The sequence below is a fragment of the Anser cygnoides genome, chromosome 1, assembly GCF_040182565.1.
Source record: "Anser cygnoides isolate HZ-2024a breed goose chromosome 1, Taihu_goose_T2T_genome, whole genome shotgun sequence".
Lineage (NCBI taxonomy): Eukaryota > Metazoa > Chordata > Aves > Anseriformes > Anatidae > Anser > Anser cygnoides.
Window position 1 is genome coordinate 51176276 of NC_089873.1, and position 16968 is coordinate 51193243.

The 16968-nt window shown below is 33.8% G+C and overlaps 1 protein-coding gene across 11 annotated transcripts in view; it reads left to right on the plus strand.

Moving 5' to 3' along the window:
• CEP290 (centrosomal protein 290) overlaps nt 1-16968 on the plus strand; it is a 54212-nt gene that overhangs the window by 12159 nt on the left and 25085 nt on the right. For 8 of the 11 annotated variants that reach the window (XR_007162301.2, XM_066995394.1, XM_048061030.2 and 5 more), the window contains 14 exons: nt 125-237; nt 940-1221; nt 2856-2948; nt 3271-3355; nt 4186-4328; nt 4934-5098; nt 6392-6541; nt 7563-7678; nt 9062-9164; nt 11117-11347; nt 11909-12082; nt 13571-13682; nt 13953-14158; nt 16793-16944. Coding sequence is in view for 10 of the 11 variants with exons in the window: in XM_066995394.1 (XP_066851495.1) it covers nt 125-237; nt 940-1221; nt 2856-2948; nt 3271-3355; nt 4186-4328; nt 4934-5098; nt 6392-6541; nt 7563-7678; nt 9062-9164; nt 11117-11347; nt 11909-12082; nt 13571-13682; nt 13953-14158; nt 16793-16944 (2125 nt within the window). In the remaining variant the exon portion in view is untranslated. The remainder of the gene's footprint in view (nt 1-124; nt 238-939; nt 1222-2855; nt 2949-3270; nt 3356-4185; nt 4329-4933; nt 5099-6391; nt 6542-7562; nt 7679-9061; nt 9165-11116; nt 11348-11908; nt 12083-13570; nt 13683-13952; nt 14159-16792; nt 16945-16968) is intronic. The other 3 variants (XM_048061034.2, XM_048061035.2, XM_048061037.2) reach the window with 3 other exon arrangements.

Sequence of the window (16968 nt, forward strand, 5' to 3'; positions counted from 1 at the left end):
CAGCTTCTTACCCTGCGGGTAGTAGAAAACTAGAACTCATATATAGTAGCTTGAATATATTCCCTTGTTTGAAGACCAAAAAAAAAAATTCATAGTAATTTATTGTACATTTACTTGCAATTAGCATTGGATGCTGGTGATGTGCAGATAACAGATAGCTTTACTGAAGAGAAGTGGATGACTAAGAGGAAGTTTGATTTCTTGGACACCCATGATATTGCTGAAGTAAAGGCAAAGGTAGGTTCATAAACCAAGTTCATGAGCATTTATTGTATTTCTGTTTCAAATAAATATAATATTGGTTTGTAAATATGTTTTCAAATATTTTTATAAGCTTTTATTAACTGCTTTTAAAAAATCCCAAATTAATCATTTGTGGGTTTTTTTTGAATACTAATGAACATTATTTCTTGTGAGTACAGGTTATCAACTCATGTAACACAGAAGGGAGAAACACACTTGCAGATAGAGAAGCATGAGTTAGCCTTTTGAAGTCAGAGAAAGATAGAGCTGAAAAGAGTAAGGCTGTGGGAAATCTACGTAGAAGAACTTGTGGCATACTTGGGAATTTAAATCACTTGGAAAGAAATAGAAATGCTTCTTTGCTTCATTTAGGTTCAAAACGTGACAGAGTTGCAAGCAGTTAATGACAACTGTAATTCAGAAACTCTTAGGATAAAAGAACTTTTCATATCACCAGAACTACAATTTACAGTGGCATCAGGGATAATAGATAATGCAGACATTAGAGAGGTGTCAAAAGACTCAAAATCAGACTGCACAGATTCATTTTCTGTGTATCAGAGAATGTGGTAGGCTTCAGAAGTAAATGACCAAAGTTACAGAAACAAAGCGTCTTTTCCGAATCAAGTGTCTATAACTTCTAATTCAGATCAAAGAAGTGAGGAAAATTTTTGTGCATGTCCATCTCTTGGCCAGAGCTCTCCGATTTCTTGTGCATCTGTTCTTGGAAAGCCGGTAACTCTCAAAACACAAAGAATGACATTGAAGGATAAGCAGGATTATTTGCAAATAAAGTTTTCTGATTTAAATACCTTTCAAGAAGATGGAGAAAGAAAGAACTGTGTAAAAGAATTGCTGCAGGTGAAAACTTTGGAAAGTGAATTTGAAAATGGACATTCAGAATGCTCAGGTCAAGTAGATCCTGTTGATTATCTCATACAGCAGTTGAGAAGGGAATTAGCCTTTCTTAGATCACAGGTGAGGCTCCTTTATAATGTGTGTGCTTATCTGTTGCAGTTATTTAGGAGATAAATTCAAATAATGAAGATATGTTAGTTTAATTTCATCTTTATTTAAATCTATGCAATGATTCAAATAGAATTGGCACATTCTTTAAATTAGAACAAACAAATGCCCAAGTTATTAGTTTGCAGTTGATTTGTTGACTTAATATATCACTATATTTTTTGACACTTTCTTCCTGTCTGTAGAAAAAATTTGCAAAACACACATGCACATCAATATAGACGGGTATGAAGAGGGAATAGTTTTTATTCTATGATCTTATGTGCATTACGTGGAAACAAAATACTTATTTTCCTGCACACCACTTGTATTATTAATGCATACATCTTTACATCACAAATGAATCGATGGTTGCAACTGTGTATTGAGCAACATAATTTGAGGATAATCATCTTAAAATGTTTTTAAGTACACAGACAAATATCACAGTGCTAATTTGCAAGTATTAGTTGAATAAAGTAGGGACTGATTCAGTCCTTTGACGTGAAAGAAGAGATTTCTGTTAAAAGATACAGATGTTATATGACTAGAGCATGTCTCCTACATCTAAAGAAAACGGTGTAAAGTTAGACTTCTGGAATAAGAAAGGCCTTTCCTTCTGGGAAACTTCTAAAAAATTCCCAAGTTTGTTCTTCTATCTTTTTATCTTGGTCAACTGGCAGAGAAATGGATAATATCTATCTGTTCTCAGAAAAAACTGAAAAGATTTTCAATTAAAAATTTCATTTATTAAAAAGATCCATAATGACAAAATATTTTAGGTTCTTAGTAGGGTTTTTGAAAACGTGCTAGAATCATTACAAGAAAAGATTGATTTCAGGATGCTTGCTGTGTTTTATTTATGTGATAAATGATATTAAAAAAAAATATTCTCTGGTAGCTTCCAAAATAGTTACCGTAAGATGCTGTGTTAGTTTTTGTATAGCGCAGGTCTTTGTTTTTGGTACTAGAGAGATATTTGGGGCATGAATCAAGTCAGTTCCTGCAGTCTCACGGTCCTACCTGTGTTATATACTTGTAGACTGCTGTTCCAACTGCTGTATGACCAAGAATTTGTGTTTCCCTGGACAGTATTGTATGGGATATACCTTGTGTAATTCTTCTAGTAAATCTGTCTCTGTTGCACTTGCATTTCAGTCAGGAGATTCATATATGGGCTAGGAAGTTTTCATGAAGGCGTAGTCCCAGTTTGAGGAAAAGCTGGGACTAGAACACTAGATGACAAAAATTGTATTTTGAATGGATCTAGAAAACATGTTTATTATTTGTCTCGGTTTTGATGAGGAAACATAATGGTTACAATAGATGAGATCAGAAAATAGGTTTTTCCTATCTTTAAATCTGTGTATGTCATGCATTTTTCTACTATACATCATTTTTTCCATGCTATGGGAGTATGCTTTTCTACTTTGGTTTCTCTTAAAATACTCTTAACCAAGCTACAGCATGAATAATGCCTGCTAATTGCATTTTTAGTAGAAAAGAATAAGTGTTTTTTTGATCATTTAGAAGATAAGTCTTGGAAATATAAAAATTTATATAAAAATGGAGATAGAATCATACACTAATAACTTTTTTATTTTAAGAATGAGCAGATATACAGAGATTTGCTGATCAAGAATATGCTGAATAGTTATCCAGAATTACAGCTTGAAAAATGGAGAAGCCAGGCAGTGCAGGTAGTACAAGGTGTTTAAAAAAAAAAAAAAAAAAAAAGGATATTTATATAAAGCTTATCTATGCTTTAAATACTTTTTTCCTGATGATTTTGTTGCTATAAATAATGATTTTGTTTCTACAAATTTCCTTGATTGTTGCCATCATAGTAACACATTAGTTTGGCTTGTATACTGCATCAGTGACTATGTCGCTACTAAATATAATTAATTAGCAATATTTTTAAGTGTTAATTTTCATTTAACATTTCTTAACCATAGAGTCTTAACGAGAATTCTAATATTCCTAAATTACAATTCTTACTTTTTTTTTTCTTTTCTTTAGAATGAGTATCTTGCAAAAGAACTAAGTGAAAGAGAGAGAGATTTGGAAAAGAACAGGACTGTAATAGTCACATTTCAATCTAAATGTAAGTTGGAACATGTTTTAAAGCTGGGGAATGTTATCAGGTACCTGCAGATTGTTTGTTTATTTGTACTTTTTTTTTTTTTTTGTGACTGTAACCACAAATATCCATCTGTACAGTTTCTTTTAAAAGCAGGTTGCTTTGGTTATCTTTCACAATGATTGAATTTGCCATGTACATGGAATGTTTTTATACAATTATTCTGATAACCTCATGAATTGTGGAATTTTTGGTTGTGAATTGGTTTAAATTGGTAACACAAAGATTACAAAATAATATAAACAACATTTGCAAACTGGAATTTCCTTGAATTCTCTTTAATGACATTTTGTAAAAAGATGTGTTTATATTTGTGTGAATAAATACATGTATAGTTTTGCTAATTTTAAACTTAAATTAATGGTAGTGGTACAAGAAACATAGTTTATTCATACTAAATACATTAAACTAGGATCTCTCCTAGTTTTCCTATATACTTCATTTTTACACAGAAGTATTTTGAAGATCGCCATGTTTCTGGATCTGTGAAAGTTGATCAGACAGGCTACTAAAAAAGTGAAAACAGTGGCAGGAAACATTGAAGAATGGAAGGTTCAGTAAAGTCAAATGTTCCCATTAAGGATTTATCTATTATTTTACTGATATTTCTCCAGCAAAATACATTGTTGGGAAGTACCTAGCAGATCTACTTTGAAATTAATAGTTAGTTATGTCTGTATATAATATGAACAATGTCCTTATATATCAAATCAAGAGGTATTATGATGAAATGTCCTAGTAAAAGCTAACTCATTTTTTACTGCTTTTAGACACATTAACAATATTTATTACAGTAAAAGCATTATCAGAAGAGAACAAACAACTTGAACAAGGAATGAAAGAAATACTGCAAGCTGTCAAGGAAATGCAGAATGATCCGAGTGTGAAGGGAGGAGAAACAGCCTTAACAATCCCTAGTTTGGACCGTTTAGTTAATGTAAGCTTACTCGTTTATTTGACCTTATAGGATTTTTAGGTTATATAGATATATATTTTTTAAATTATTGGGTTGTTGTATAATTAAATAGTAGCTGGTATATACTTCCTTACTTACAAGTGGGAGTACATAATGTGATTCCTCTGTAAAAAAGCGAATTAAAAATATACAAGAAGAGATTTCCAACAGAAATTAAAAACAAACAAACAAAAAAAACCTTTCAGCTGGATAGTATAAAACCGTCTTGGTCAAGTTTGTTGTCTTATACATAAAGTTTAAGTTAATGTTCATTTGCTTGCCTTGTTGTTGTCTATGTTCTTTGCATATCTGTACAGGATCTGCAGGAAATGTTGAAGAAAAATTACTTATTCAAACATCTTCCTGAAAAATTAGTATTTTCACAGGCAAATGCAATTATTTATATTATGGTATATGATTTAAATTATGTATCATCAGCAAACAGATTAGTAGATTAAAAAAAACTTAAAATCTCTCACTTTTTTTCTAAATTTATGTAGCTTAAAACCGGTTCCAGTTTATTATGGAAAAACAAAGTTTTTCTCTGCTTTTTCTCTGTTTTGTTAATTTAATGTTTACTGTCTTAGGCAATTGAGTCAAAAAACACAGAGGGAATCTTTGATGCTAGTGTGCACTTGAAAGCTCAGGTTGACCAACTTACAGGACGAAATGAAGAATTAAGACAGGAACTGAAACAGAGTCAGAAGGAGGCAACAAGTTTCTCTAATCAGCTGGCAAATGCAAATGAAAAGGTATACAATTTATCTTCCATTATTTAATTTGTACTTAAAAGTTTCTGCTATGGTAATTTAGAACAAAAACACACAATGCATAAGATACTGGATTTAGCTTAAGTGAGCAGTGTAATTATAAATATAAATATATGTATATATAGGATTTACCAGTTTGTCCTTTTAAAGTTCAAATCTTACTCTTCTTAATGTTACTTCATCCTGGGAGTATCATATGATGATGTACACCAAGCCTGGGTGTCTTCTGGGGAGAGCTGTACCAAAAAAAGGTTACAGATTTCTTTCTTCAGAAAGCCAGTAGTCTTGTATTTGTTATTTATTTAAATAAATAACAGATTAAGTGTTCTAAAAATGATGAATAATTCTGTAAAATCCTGTATCTTTTTTAGAATTGTATACTGGATTATTTTGAATGCTCCTTCCAAGGCAGGAATGAGGAGTGGAATTTTATTTTACAACAAGCAAAATTTAAATTTTCCCTTTAGAACATCTTTGGTAATACAAAAAAGATTTGCCAGTAACTAATACTCTTGTAGACTCATAGAAAGGGACCTTAAAGATCATGTAGTTCCAACCCCCTGCCATGGGCAGGGATGTCACCCACTAGATCAGGTTGCCCAGGGTCCTGTCCAGCCTGGCCTTGAACACCTTCAGGGACGGGACATCCACAGCTTCTCTGGGCAGCCTGTGCCAGTGCCACACCACCCTCTGAGTAAGGAATTTCTTCCTCCTATCTAATATAACACTACCTTTTTTAGTTTAAAATGTTTTCCCCTTGTTCTATCACTACACTGCCTGATAAAGAGCTCCCCCCACACCCATCTTTTCTGTAGGCTGCCTTTAGACATTAGAAGGCTACTACGAGGAATTTCCAGAGCATTCTCTTCTCCAGGCTGAACAATCCTAGCTCTCTCAGCCTGTGTTCATAGGAGGTGCTCCAGCACCTCCTATTGCTCCAGCTGCAATAGTTCTATCCAAACTTTATCTTTTTAAAAGTTATGTAAGTGCACTGTATAAACAGTTAAGAATAAAACTAACAGGTATGTGAATCTGCCCTGATTGCTGGAGTGGTTTGATCAATTTGGCTCAAGCTACTATGCATTTAATTATTCACGTAATCACAGTTTTTTTAAAAGGTTACTTTCTAAGAGTGTTTGAATTATTTAGAATACAAGTGGAACTCAATTAGATTGTTAATAGCAACTGATTTAACTTAGGAAAACTAATAGATTTTCTATCAGGTGCATTTTAATTAAATAACAAGAGTTACTTTGTTTTGTTTATTTTCTTTAGATTACACAACTGAAAAATGAAATTTGCTTATTACGTCAATCAGAAGGTGCCAATATTGTCTTCAAAACAGTGAATCTTCCAGAAGGGATGGCTCTTTCAAGTGTTAATATGATTAATTCCCTGAATGAATATTTAATACGTCTTATACAGGTAAATCGCTTACTCCTTTTTATCAAGATTATTTGTAACATAGAGCTCCTTCCTCCAAAATCTACTGTCATGCCATGTATGGACATGGGAGAGCTTTCCAAAATAATTTTGAAGTTTTAACATCTGTAAATTCTTGGGGCTATTCTGTTGTGTTTTGTTTGTTTGTTTAAAGCTGTAAATGTTTTGCAGCACTGTAAACCTGGAAACTAAAAATTGTGTATTTGACAACAATTTGGTTTTGTCTGTTTAAAATGGGAATTTTGATCTAAAAATCTTCTTTAAATTTCTCCAGTTTTACGCTTTTTACAAGAAATTCTGGCACTACTGTCCGAATTTCACACCTGGGTCTGAATGTGCAAATCCTACTTTGATCTGTTTTTCTCTGTACAGCGAAGGTCTTTATTTACTGTATGAATTTTCATTCCATTATGTCAAAAATATGTCAACATTTGTAAAAGTGTGAATAAGTACATTGAAACCGAAGCTTGTGTTTCCCATGGGAAGCATAGAGACCAAGCATATAATAAAGAACAAATATTTATTTGAGAAATACAGTAGAAATAAATTGTGTTGTTGTTATATTATTTCTTCTGTCTTTGATTACTTTTGTTTATTAGGTAATACTTTTAGTTGCATATGATGATAAAATAGAAAGTTACTTAGGAATGTGAAAAGAAAGCATGACTTTCCAGGTAGATGTTCAATTAGTATTCTTTGTAGACTAAGTATGTGGGCTAACAACATGCCTTGGTGTTGTAAACTTTTGGGGCTGTAATCTATTGAGCATTTTTGCACTATTTCACACCTAGTAATATGAATGCCAGTGCTTACTGGACTTTTTTTTTTCATCTGTTGCTTCTACAGAAAAAGAAATTTCATATCTTCAGTTCACAAAATTGATACAGATGAATTGACAGAAGTATCTATCATGAAAAACAAAAGGGAAAACTGTAATTTTAACTAGTGCTTTCATGCTTAAAACCTATCTTAATGACTTCAATATTTTTATTTGGAAAATTAGGAACTGGAAAATAAAGAACAGTTACTTAAACAATTAGAAGACTCAGTAAAGGACTATAAGCGAAAATTTGCAGTAATTCGTCATCAACAAGGCTTGCTTTACAAAGAGTATCAAAGGTATTGTTCTCTGAATTCTGAAAAGTCAGGTATCTAAATGTACAATATTTTTGAGTACAAGATTCATTACTATGTTGAAGTGTTCTTTGGTTAGTGTCATAAATGCTGCTACTCTTGTATAGGGACTTAATGCACTTCTTTAGTCCTGTAAAGACTCAGAAAACTTAAAAACTACGTTTTTTACCAGATCTTTTTCATAATGCATACTTTATAATGAGGACTGCAAGATTTCATATCTTCAGTCCCTCATGCTTGTTTCTCTTTCAGACTTGTATGTTTCATTGAATCTAATTTCTATAAAGTTCTTCTTATGGTCAAAGGATCTTTATTTGGTAAAAGCATAGAGGTCAATCTGTTGATTTGGGTTCTTAACTGACTATTAGTTATCCTTTCTATGTTCGGGCTGAAAACAGCAGTTACTGGATGGCTTTTTGAATAAGGGTGTTTCATCTTGTAGGAACTTCCGTGTGTTCTTTGAATCAGTTAAGACTTCCCAGACATTAATCAAAGACATTATTTTTGTTTGATACATGAAAGTTACAGCTTTTTGAAAATATTAAAGACTATGGTATACTGCCTCATTAACAACTAGATTAGGTACATCAGTCAGAGGGATAAGACGATAACTCAAGGCTTCAGAAATTCCTTGAAAATCTTCAAAGGGGTTACAGGTTGAAGTAAGGGGAGGAGATTATTTGATGCGACATCCCATAAAGACTCACTTTCAGAGCACCTTCTTCCTTTTCCTCCATTTTCGTCCATTATAGAGGAGGTCTTCTCTGAAGAGAAAATATTACTTAGAGATCAGGGACTGAGAAAGGGAAACTCTTTAAGATGTCCTATTCTCTAAGATGTTCTGAAACACCCTTGATTATTTGTTTAGACTAACCTAAACTATCTTATACAGTCTATAGGAACTTCCTCATTAGATGTGTATAGACAGTTCACGATCTTTTGTTTCCAAATAAATAAATAAAAGTGGATAGAGGAGAGTAGTTCGGGCCACAACAAGGCTTAATGGTTTTATCGTTTTATCTTTTTCACTAAAATAGAAAAAAATAGAGTGGGAAATGAGGTTGTTTGTGCACTTGAAATAAAATGAATGCAATGGAAAGAAAGACTTGCAAGATGATTGAAACTTTGAGTTAATATTACAGCCATTGCCTGCCATTATATTTAGAAGGCTGACCTCTAATGTTGATTTTGAATATGGGGAACCTAAGTTTTATTTAGAGGGAAAATCATTAATCTAGCAGCAGCCTAAACAGAGGAGATAAGTTTTCAATTATCCACCTACAATTTATAATGTCTTTTCCAAATTGCATTTTGAAACTCAACAAGCACTTCATGATTGTAAATGAAAATATGTAATTGCTGTTTCAGTGAAAAGGAGAGCTGGCAGAAAGAATCAGAAGAAATGAAAGAGGAAAAGAAAAAGCTAGAGGAGCAAAAAGAACAGGATGCTACAAAAATAAAGGAATATTTTGTAAGTAATTTTGTTGCTTCCAAAGTAGAAGTGGAAAAACATATTAAGAAGGAGAAAAAAGGTTTTAAAACAGTACTATAATTTGTTAGAAGGTGAAAATGTTGCAGAGAAAAACTGCTCAATTAAAACCAAATCAGTCAGTGAACTGTACATTCAAAATCAGTATCAACAATACAAAAGGTATATCACGTTATTAAGACACCTACAAAATCTTACCGTAAGCCTAAACAGTGGAATCCCTGCCAGCTGTCATGGCATTTTTTGATGGCTTCAGGCTTCCAGGGTTCTGGTGTTTTTTTTCTAGCCACATGCATACTCTTCATAAAATCATAGAATGGCTTGCACTGGAAGGGACCTTAAAGATCATCCCGTGCCAAGCCCCCACCTTGGGCAGAGATACTGCCCACTAGATGAGGTTGCCCAGGGTCCCATGCAGCCTGGCCTTGAACACCTCCAGGGATGGGGCATCCACAGCTTCTCTGGGCATCCTGTTTCAGTGCTTCACCACCCTCTGAGTGAAGAATTTCAATCTAATACCTGATCTAAATCTCCCCTCTTTTAGTTTAAAACCATTCCCCCTTGTCCTATTACTATCTGCCTGAGCAAAAAGTCACTCTCTGTCTTTTTTAAAGTATTGCAAGGCTGCAGTGAGGTCTCCCTGGAGCCTTCTCTTCTCCAGGCTGAATATCTCCAGCTCTCTTCACAGGATAGGTGCACCAGCCCTCTGATCATATTCATGGCCATCCTCTGGACTTCCTCTAACAGGTGTTCATTGTGCTCTAACATTGGGGCCCCAGACCTGGATACAGCACTGCAAGTGGGGCCTCACAAAGGCAGAGTAGAGGTGGACAATCACCTCCCTTGGCTTCCTGGTCACACTTCTGTTGATGCAGGGAGGAATACACTGGGCTGCCTGGGCTGCAAACGCACACTGCTGGCTGTTGTCATGTTTTTTGTTGACCAGAACCCCAAAGTTCTTCTCCACAAGGCTGCTCTTAGTGCGTTCTTCTCCCTATCTGTTCTCATGTCTGGGATTGCCTTGACCCATGTTCAGCACCTTGCACTTCTCCTTGTTAAACCTCATTAGGGCTCACTTACCTAGTTTGTGCAGGTCCCTTTGGATGGCATCCCTTCCTTCTGTTGTGTCATCTGCACCACTCAGCTTGGTGATGTCTACAAACTTGCTCAGGGTACACTTGTCCACCCTTCAAATCTGTCTCTCTTCAATTTAGAGATAAAGATGTCCAGTGGGACATTAGGCTCATTGAAAACTGGAGGTTTACAGCTCAAATTCTTGTTCCCTGCCTCCTTGCTGAGCTGATGGCAAAGCTAAAGCTCACGTGTCTTCTGTTACCTGAGTCACTATGGTTTCCTCTTCCACTGCCCCCCAGATTTTGCATTTGCATCTATAGGATCATAGAAGTCATGTGATTACTTCACAAATATTAGCTTGAGCCTCAAAGTGGGAAATTATTAGTGTTTGTTAGGTACTACAGTAATTCTGGTTGGTTTAGAAAATGATTCAAATACATTTGTTTTAATTCTATTTGGTTTAGAAAATGATTCAAATGCATTTGTTTTGATTCTAAATGCTATATTAGACTAGTAAAAGGGAAAAAATGAAGATTATGTAGAGAATTACTTTGTTTCTAAGTTAAAAATGTCAGCATTAGCTAAAATTCCTACTAGCCAGATGTATTTAGCTTCTATTCCTCAGAAACAAGTAACTTTAAAGATTAAAAATTTTTAAATTAAATATTAAAATATTAAAATGTTAAGATTAAAATGTGTGTGTTGACTGTGTATGTGTTTTAATAGAAGAAATAAATTATTTTAGATTAATAGAACTTTTACAGCGAGCTTAGAAAATGTATTTCAACAAGGCAAGCTTGTCAATATAGTTGAGTTTTACCATATTTCTGTACGAGGTTCTTGTTAAAATGTTTTTACAGAATTTACTCAGTGCACTTCAGCTGGATCCTGATGAAACAAAAAAATTACTTGCAGAAAATAATAGAAAAATAACTGTATTACAAGTTAATGAAAGGTCATTAACAAGGCAGTATACCACTTTACTTGAAATGGAACGGCATCTTAGAAAAGAAAATGAGAAACTGAAGAGTGAAATGACACATATGGAGACTGCAGTTATAGGGAAAATTGGACACTTGCAGCGATTCAAGGTATAGTTAATAGTAGTAATAGTCCACATTTTTATTTTTACAGTTTGGCAATAAATATACTTACTTTTTTTTTCTTTTTAATGGGACAGTTCTAGTTTGTTAAATGCCTTACACAGGTGCTTGCTAAATGCTGTGTTGTCAAAACATTTTTTGTATTTAAATGAGCATCATAGTACAAAATCTGTCAGTTTTCTGCTTCTGAGGTTGTTAACACAAGTCCTTTTTATTGAAAGTGTCATATGAAAACAAATCTCACGTTTTGGCCTTTCAGTTTGATAGGGCCTGTATTAACTCATCTTTATAAAATATGGTTTTGACAGTGCATTGTGCTGTAGAGGCTACTAATGATAAAATTGCCTAGACAGTTCAATACCAGTGAAATTTTGACAATGTTTATTGCAAGCAATGCATAAAGTTGTATATTAATTTAGTAGAGTAAACCAGTATCATATGCTAAAACGTTACATTAACTGGTATTCTTTTTTCTGTAGAGTAAATTTTATTTTTCTATTTAAAAATTTAGGAAACTTTAGTAACTCATTGTATTTATTATTTTCATAGGAAATGGCTAGCTTTAAGATTGCAGCTCTGCAAAAAGTGTTGGATGATAGTGTGCTGTTGTCTGAGTTAGAACTGGCTAATAAGCAATATAATACATTAACTGCTAAATACAGAGATATGTTACAAAAAGATAATTTGCTCGTCCAACGGACAACAAACATGGAGCATATGGAGGTAATGTCTGTGTTACATTTAAGCCTTAAGGGAATTAAAAAACAGACCTCATTATACATTCATTCTGCATTGGTTTTTCCTCTCACTTAATAGAAGGATGGAATAGAAGTTCCAACACTAGTTGGGACAGTTATAACTAGTTGCTAGTTATAAGAGTTCCATAGCGGGTATGAGCTGTTGGAGCAAGTCTTGATGTTGCTATCAAATTTTAATTTGCTTACCTGGTACTTCGTCAGTGTACTAAGAAACTTATGAAAAGTCCCAGATTTCATTTTTTTGGGGATTTTTTTTGGTGTGTTTTTTTTGCTTGTTTGCATTAAGTTAAGCTGTAGGTATGTTTCTTCACAAAATATTTTTAGTGCTTTGATTACCAAAACCAGGCTGGCAGAGGGAATAATTGTTATAATCTTAGGTGTTAGAGGTCATAAGGAAAGTAGAATGAGTGTAGATGCTTTCAAAGCATTCTGCAAAGTAAGCACTTTTCCTCATTCTCGAGTTACAAGAATGAAATGTTCACTTCCAAAAGGCACTAAGTGTGAAATGAACAACTAAATCACCAAATGTTCATGATGTGTTTGCTGTATGTCATAGGAGCTGAAAATCTGTGAACTTCTATACTTGAGTAGAATGGATTTTCATGGAGGTCTGTGAAGCTGGTTTGAAAGATGTGTTGCTACCTTCCACCTTACATTCATGTCAGAAGTAATAGTCCAAGAAGGCATGAATTGTTAGTTCATGTAACATTCTTGTCTATTGGGTTGTCTGTGGTTGACAAGGGCTAAATACATGTGATGGGTAAACTCACTGTACTTTGTCTCTTTGGAATCAGATAAGTGCATTTCACCTAAACAAGGAATGATTCCTTCTCTATTGTATATATTTTTTGTGTGTATGAAAACTTGCAATCCTCATTTCAGTAATTTCACAGAGCTAAATAATCATTCATCAACAGCAAACTAAAAATGTGCTTCAAAAATTCAAAATTGAAAATTTATATTAAGAATTCCATTTGTTTTTTTGGTTAATGTGAAAATCTGTGTTTCTATCTAAAGGAGAGGGGGAACATTTACAAAACTAATGTTTGGCATCGTATTAGATGCCTACAAGAAGCATGTGATCTGTCTCAAACACGTACATATGAGCAAAATTAAATATCCTTCCTCCCTTATGACTGGTAATCATAGGCTTAGTATGACAACCTTAGAGTATAAATTAGATTAAGAAATCTAGGAACTATAGTCAACTGTGACAATAAATATTCATGGTAATAGTAGTTGACAGTAAGATAACAGCAAAAAGAATTTACAGCATCATAAAATCATTCAGAATGGATTATGAGGCAGCTTAAGCTATTCTGTTCCAATGCATTTTAATTAATGCGTGTGCATAGGTAAAATCTGTTTATTTAAAAGTCTTTATGGATACTAAACATCAAGCTTGCTAGAGTTAAATAGTTTGCAGTTACATTGCAACTTTTCTGTCATACAGCGTGAAAATGAATCCTTGAAAGCACAGATAAATTTATTGAATAAGGAACTGGAAATCACAAAAGAGAAACTTCATACTATAGAACAGGCTTGGGAACAAATGACTAAACTGGGTAAGTATGAAAGTTGTATTGCAACACTAAAAAACAAACAGTATGTCCTGTGTAAAAGTAATATTTTACAACATTTTAAAATTCATGTGTCTGTTTAAAATAAAAATGAAAAATTCTAAATTATTTTGTATCTTTCATTAACAGTCTTAGTTTTTGTCAAATAATTTGTGTGTGATTTTTTTTTCCTTTGTATTGTTTCATTTTAGTTATCTATTCTATCAAAACGATGTTTGGTATTTTTCTCCCTAATGTAAATATTTTTGAATATAGGGGATGACAATGCCATGGACAAAGCCTCAAAAGTGATAACCAACAGTGAAATTTTGTCCATTTCTAAGAAAATTGCAATGCTGGAAATGAAGGAACTAAATGAAAGACAGAGAGCAGAACATTCACAACGAATGTATGAACATTTAAGGAATACACTAAAGCAAGTAGAAGAACGCAATTTTGAATTGGAAACAAAGTTTGCTGAGGTAAATCTGCTTTGACACGTCTTAGAAGCATATTTTTGAGTTTTTCAAAATAATTAGTTATATATCATTATGGCTCTGACAAATTTATGATGCAAAATATAGTTGCCTTTAAGAGCTGCAATTTTGCATGGACTGGACATCTGTTTTAAAAAAAAAGTTTATTTCAAGCAATAGTTGTTCTCTGGTAAAGCGCATGATGAGTGACTTGACAGATAGTTTCTTAGTTCTTCAGCAGACTCCTAGAAAAGAGCCGGTTTGTGACCTATTTCTTGTCTAATGCATATGATCCCTGTTGTGCAAATTTTCCCATAATTATCAATTATTTCAAACATGCTAGAACTTTGCAGCCCTTTTGACAGTGACAGCGTCATGATTCTTTTGCAGACTGTGTTCTTCTGTCACGTGTCAAGCATTTTCTATAATACAGGAATAGAAGTCATGTGCTGTTGCAGGTGATGATCCTTATGTGTGCAAGTCTGAAGGGCCAGACGGGACTAGGGAAATGATTGTCCCCCCTGTACTCGGCTCTGGTGAAGCCATACCTCTAGTACTGTGTTCAGTTTTGGGCCCCTCACTACAAGAAGGACATCAAGGTGCTGGAGTGTGTTCAAAGAAGAGCAAGGAAGCTGGTGAAGGGTCTAGAAAACAAGTCTTACAAGGAGCAGCTGAGGGAGCTGGGTTTGCTTAGTGTGGTGAAGAGGAGGCTTAAGGGAGACCTTATTGTACTTCACAATTATATTAAAGGAGGTTGTAGTGAGGTGGGGATTGGTCCCCTCTCCCACACACCAAGTGATAAAACAAGAGGAAGTGCCCTCAAGCTGTGACAGGGGAGGTTTAGCTTGAATATTAGGAGAAATTTCTTTACTGAATGGGTTGTGTGGCATTGGAACCACATTGAGTCACCATCCCTGGTGGTTTTCAAGAAACGTGTAGATGTAGAACTTAGTAGCATGGTTTACTGGTGGAATTGTCAGTACTAGGTTAAAGGTTGGACTAAATTATCTTAGAGGTCTTTTCCAACCTGTATAATTCCATGATTATAATTCCTATTATATCCGTCTTAATCTTGCTAGATTTTTTTCCCTCAATATTCCTATTTGAAAGTTGTTCCATAAATAAATTATGTAGTAGGAGGAGACTTCATTCTAATTTCCAGTCTAAATTTATTTTTAATCAGTAGTACACATTTGTTCTTGTGCCAGTATTGGCCTATAACTTAAACAAAAGGGAAGAATAGTTCTGTTGATAGGTATCGATGGACTGTATTCATTCCCCCTTCTCATGATTTACCAGACTACAGTCTAGTCTATTTTAAGCTGCTGTGAAGTGGATTCTCTATTTCTTGGTCATTTTAGTAGTGTTTGTTACACTGTTCTGATTTGAATTAATTGGGGAAATGGAGTATCTGAAAGAGTATAAAGCTTTTCATCAGCAGTATTGTTAAAGCCCATTATGATGGAATGACTTATTTCATTAAGAAATACCTCAGGTGCTGCACACAAAGATAATATCTCCCTTTTTCTATTTTGAATATGTTATATGTCTTGTGATATACTTAGGTATGCTGGTCTTCCTTCATTTTTATTTGATGAACTCCTAATACCACAATTTTTTCTTACTGGTTCCTCTGCATACTCCTTTTTAACCTAATTTCTGTAGTTCTAAAGCATCCATTTTCTGTTTCATATATTCTTGTTGCCAAGAACTCCTAACAGAGCATGATTCCTTTCTTTTTTTCCCATGTAACAAGATTGTGTTAAAGTTAGTTAATGAAAATTGTGAGATCACTTTCACTTTTAAGAGTTGAAAGGAAATCCTCGCCTTTTGAGCTCATAAATCTATTTCAACATGATTCTGTTTTCTTACCCTTTTTACAGTTCCCACAATAACCTCTATTTGAATAGTTTATTATTTTTCCGATTAAAAAAAAAAAAAGCCTGGAATACGTGAACTCCAGACAATAAGATATACCACACGTTTTTGTTTGTTTAGTAGATCAGTTATTTATGAGTGGTATCAGATTAATCTGCTACAACTATATTTGGTAAATTAATTGCTGAGGATTCTCTGTGTCACCTAACGCTTTTCAGTTATTCATCTTTTCCTAATTGTCTTTGAAGTGAAACACTGGTTGCTCAGTATTTGATAATCAACTTGAAAAATCAGGCTGCTTGACTGATAAAGTTCTTTTTAAAAGGAACAAAAGAACTATGGTGTTAGGATTACTGGCAGTTATTGCCAGTATTTGTATTACCAATTCCAATATGCTGGACAGTATATTAAATGGTTAAGTTAAAATTAATTTCCTAAAGAGTAAAGTCTTACTACTTTTTTTTTTTTTTTCATGTTTAGTATAAAATGAGGTACTTTGCTGTAATGGTTTTAAGAAAATTTACCAGTTGAAGTAGGGTTTAATTTAGAATCCTGTTCCTGTGCTGATCTGTGTATCTATGTGTATGTAATGCTGTGAACAAAAAGATGTTTAAAGAGAGGAAGGGAAACTACTTTTCAAACACAGATGAACAGTGTTTTGTAATGACTTAAAAAAAAATACTTTGGGCACTTCTTTTTGTTTGCAGATTTGGGAGCAGTTGTGTTCGTATGATACCATTTTTTTTTCTTTTATTTTTTAAGCTCACCAAAATCAACCTTGAGGCACAGAAAGTAGAACAGGAATTAAGAGATGAACTCTCAAATAGTGTAAGTAAGGCAGTAAGTGATGCAGACAGACGACAAATCATGGACTTAGAGAAGCGTGAGATGGAACTCAAGATTGAAGTATCAAAGTAAGTGCCGAAGTAACGAATTCA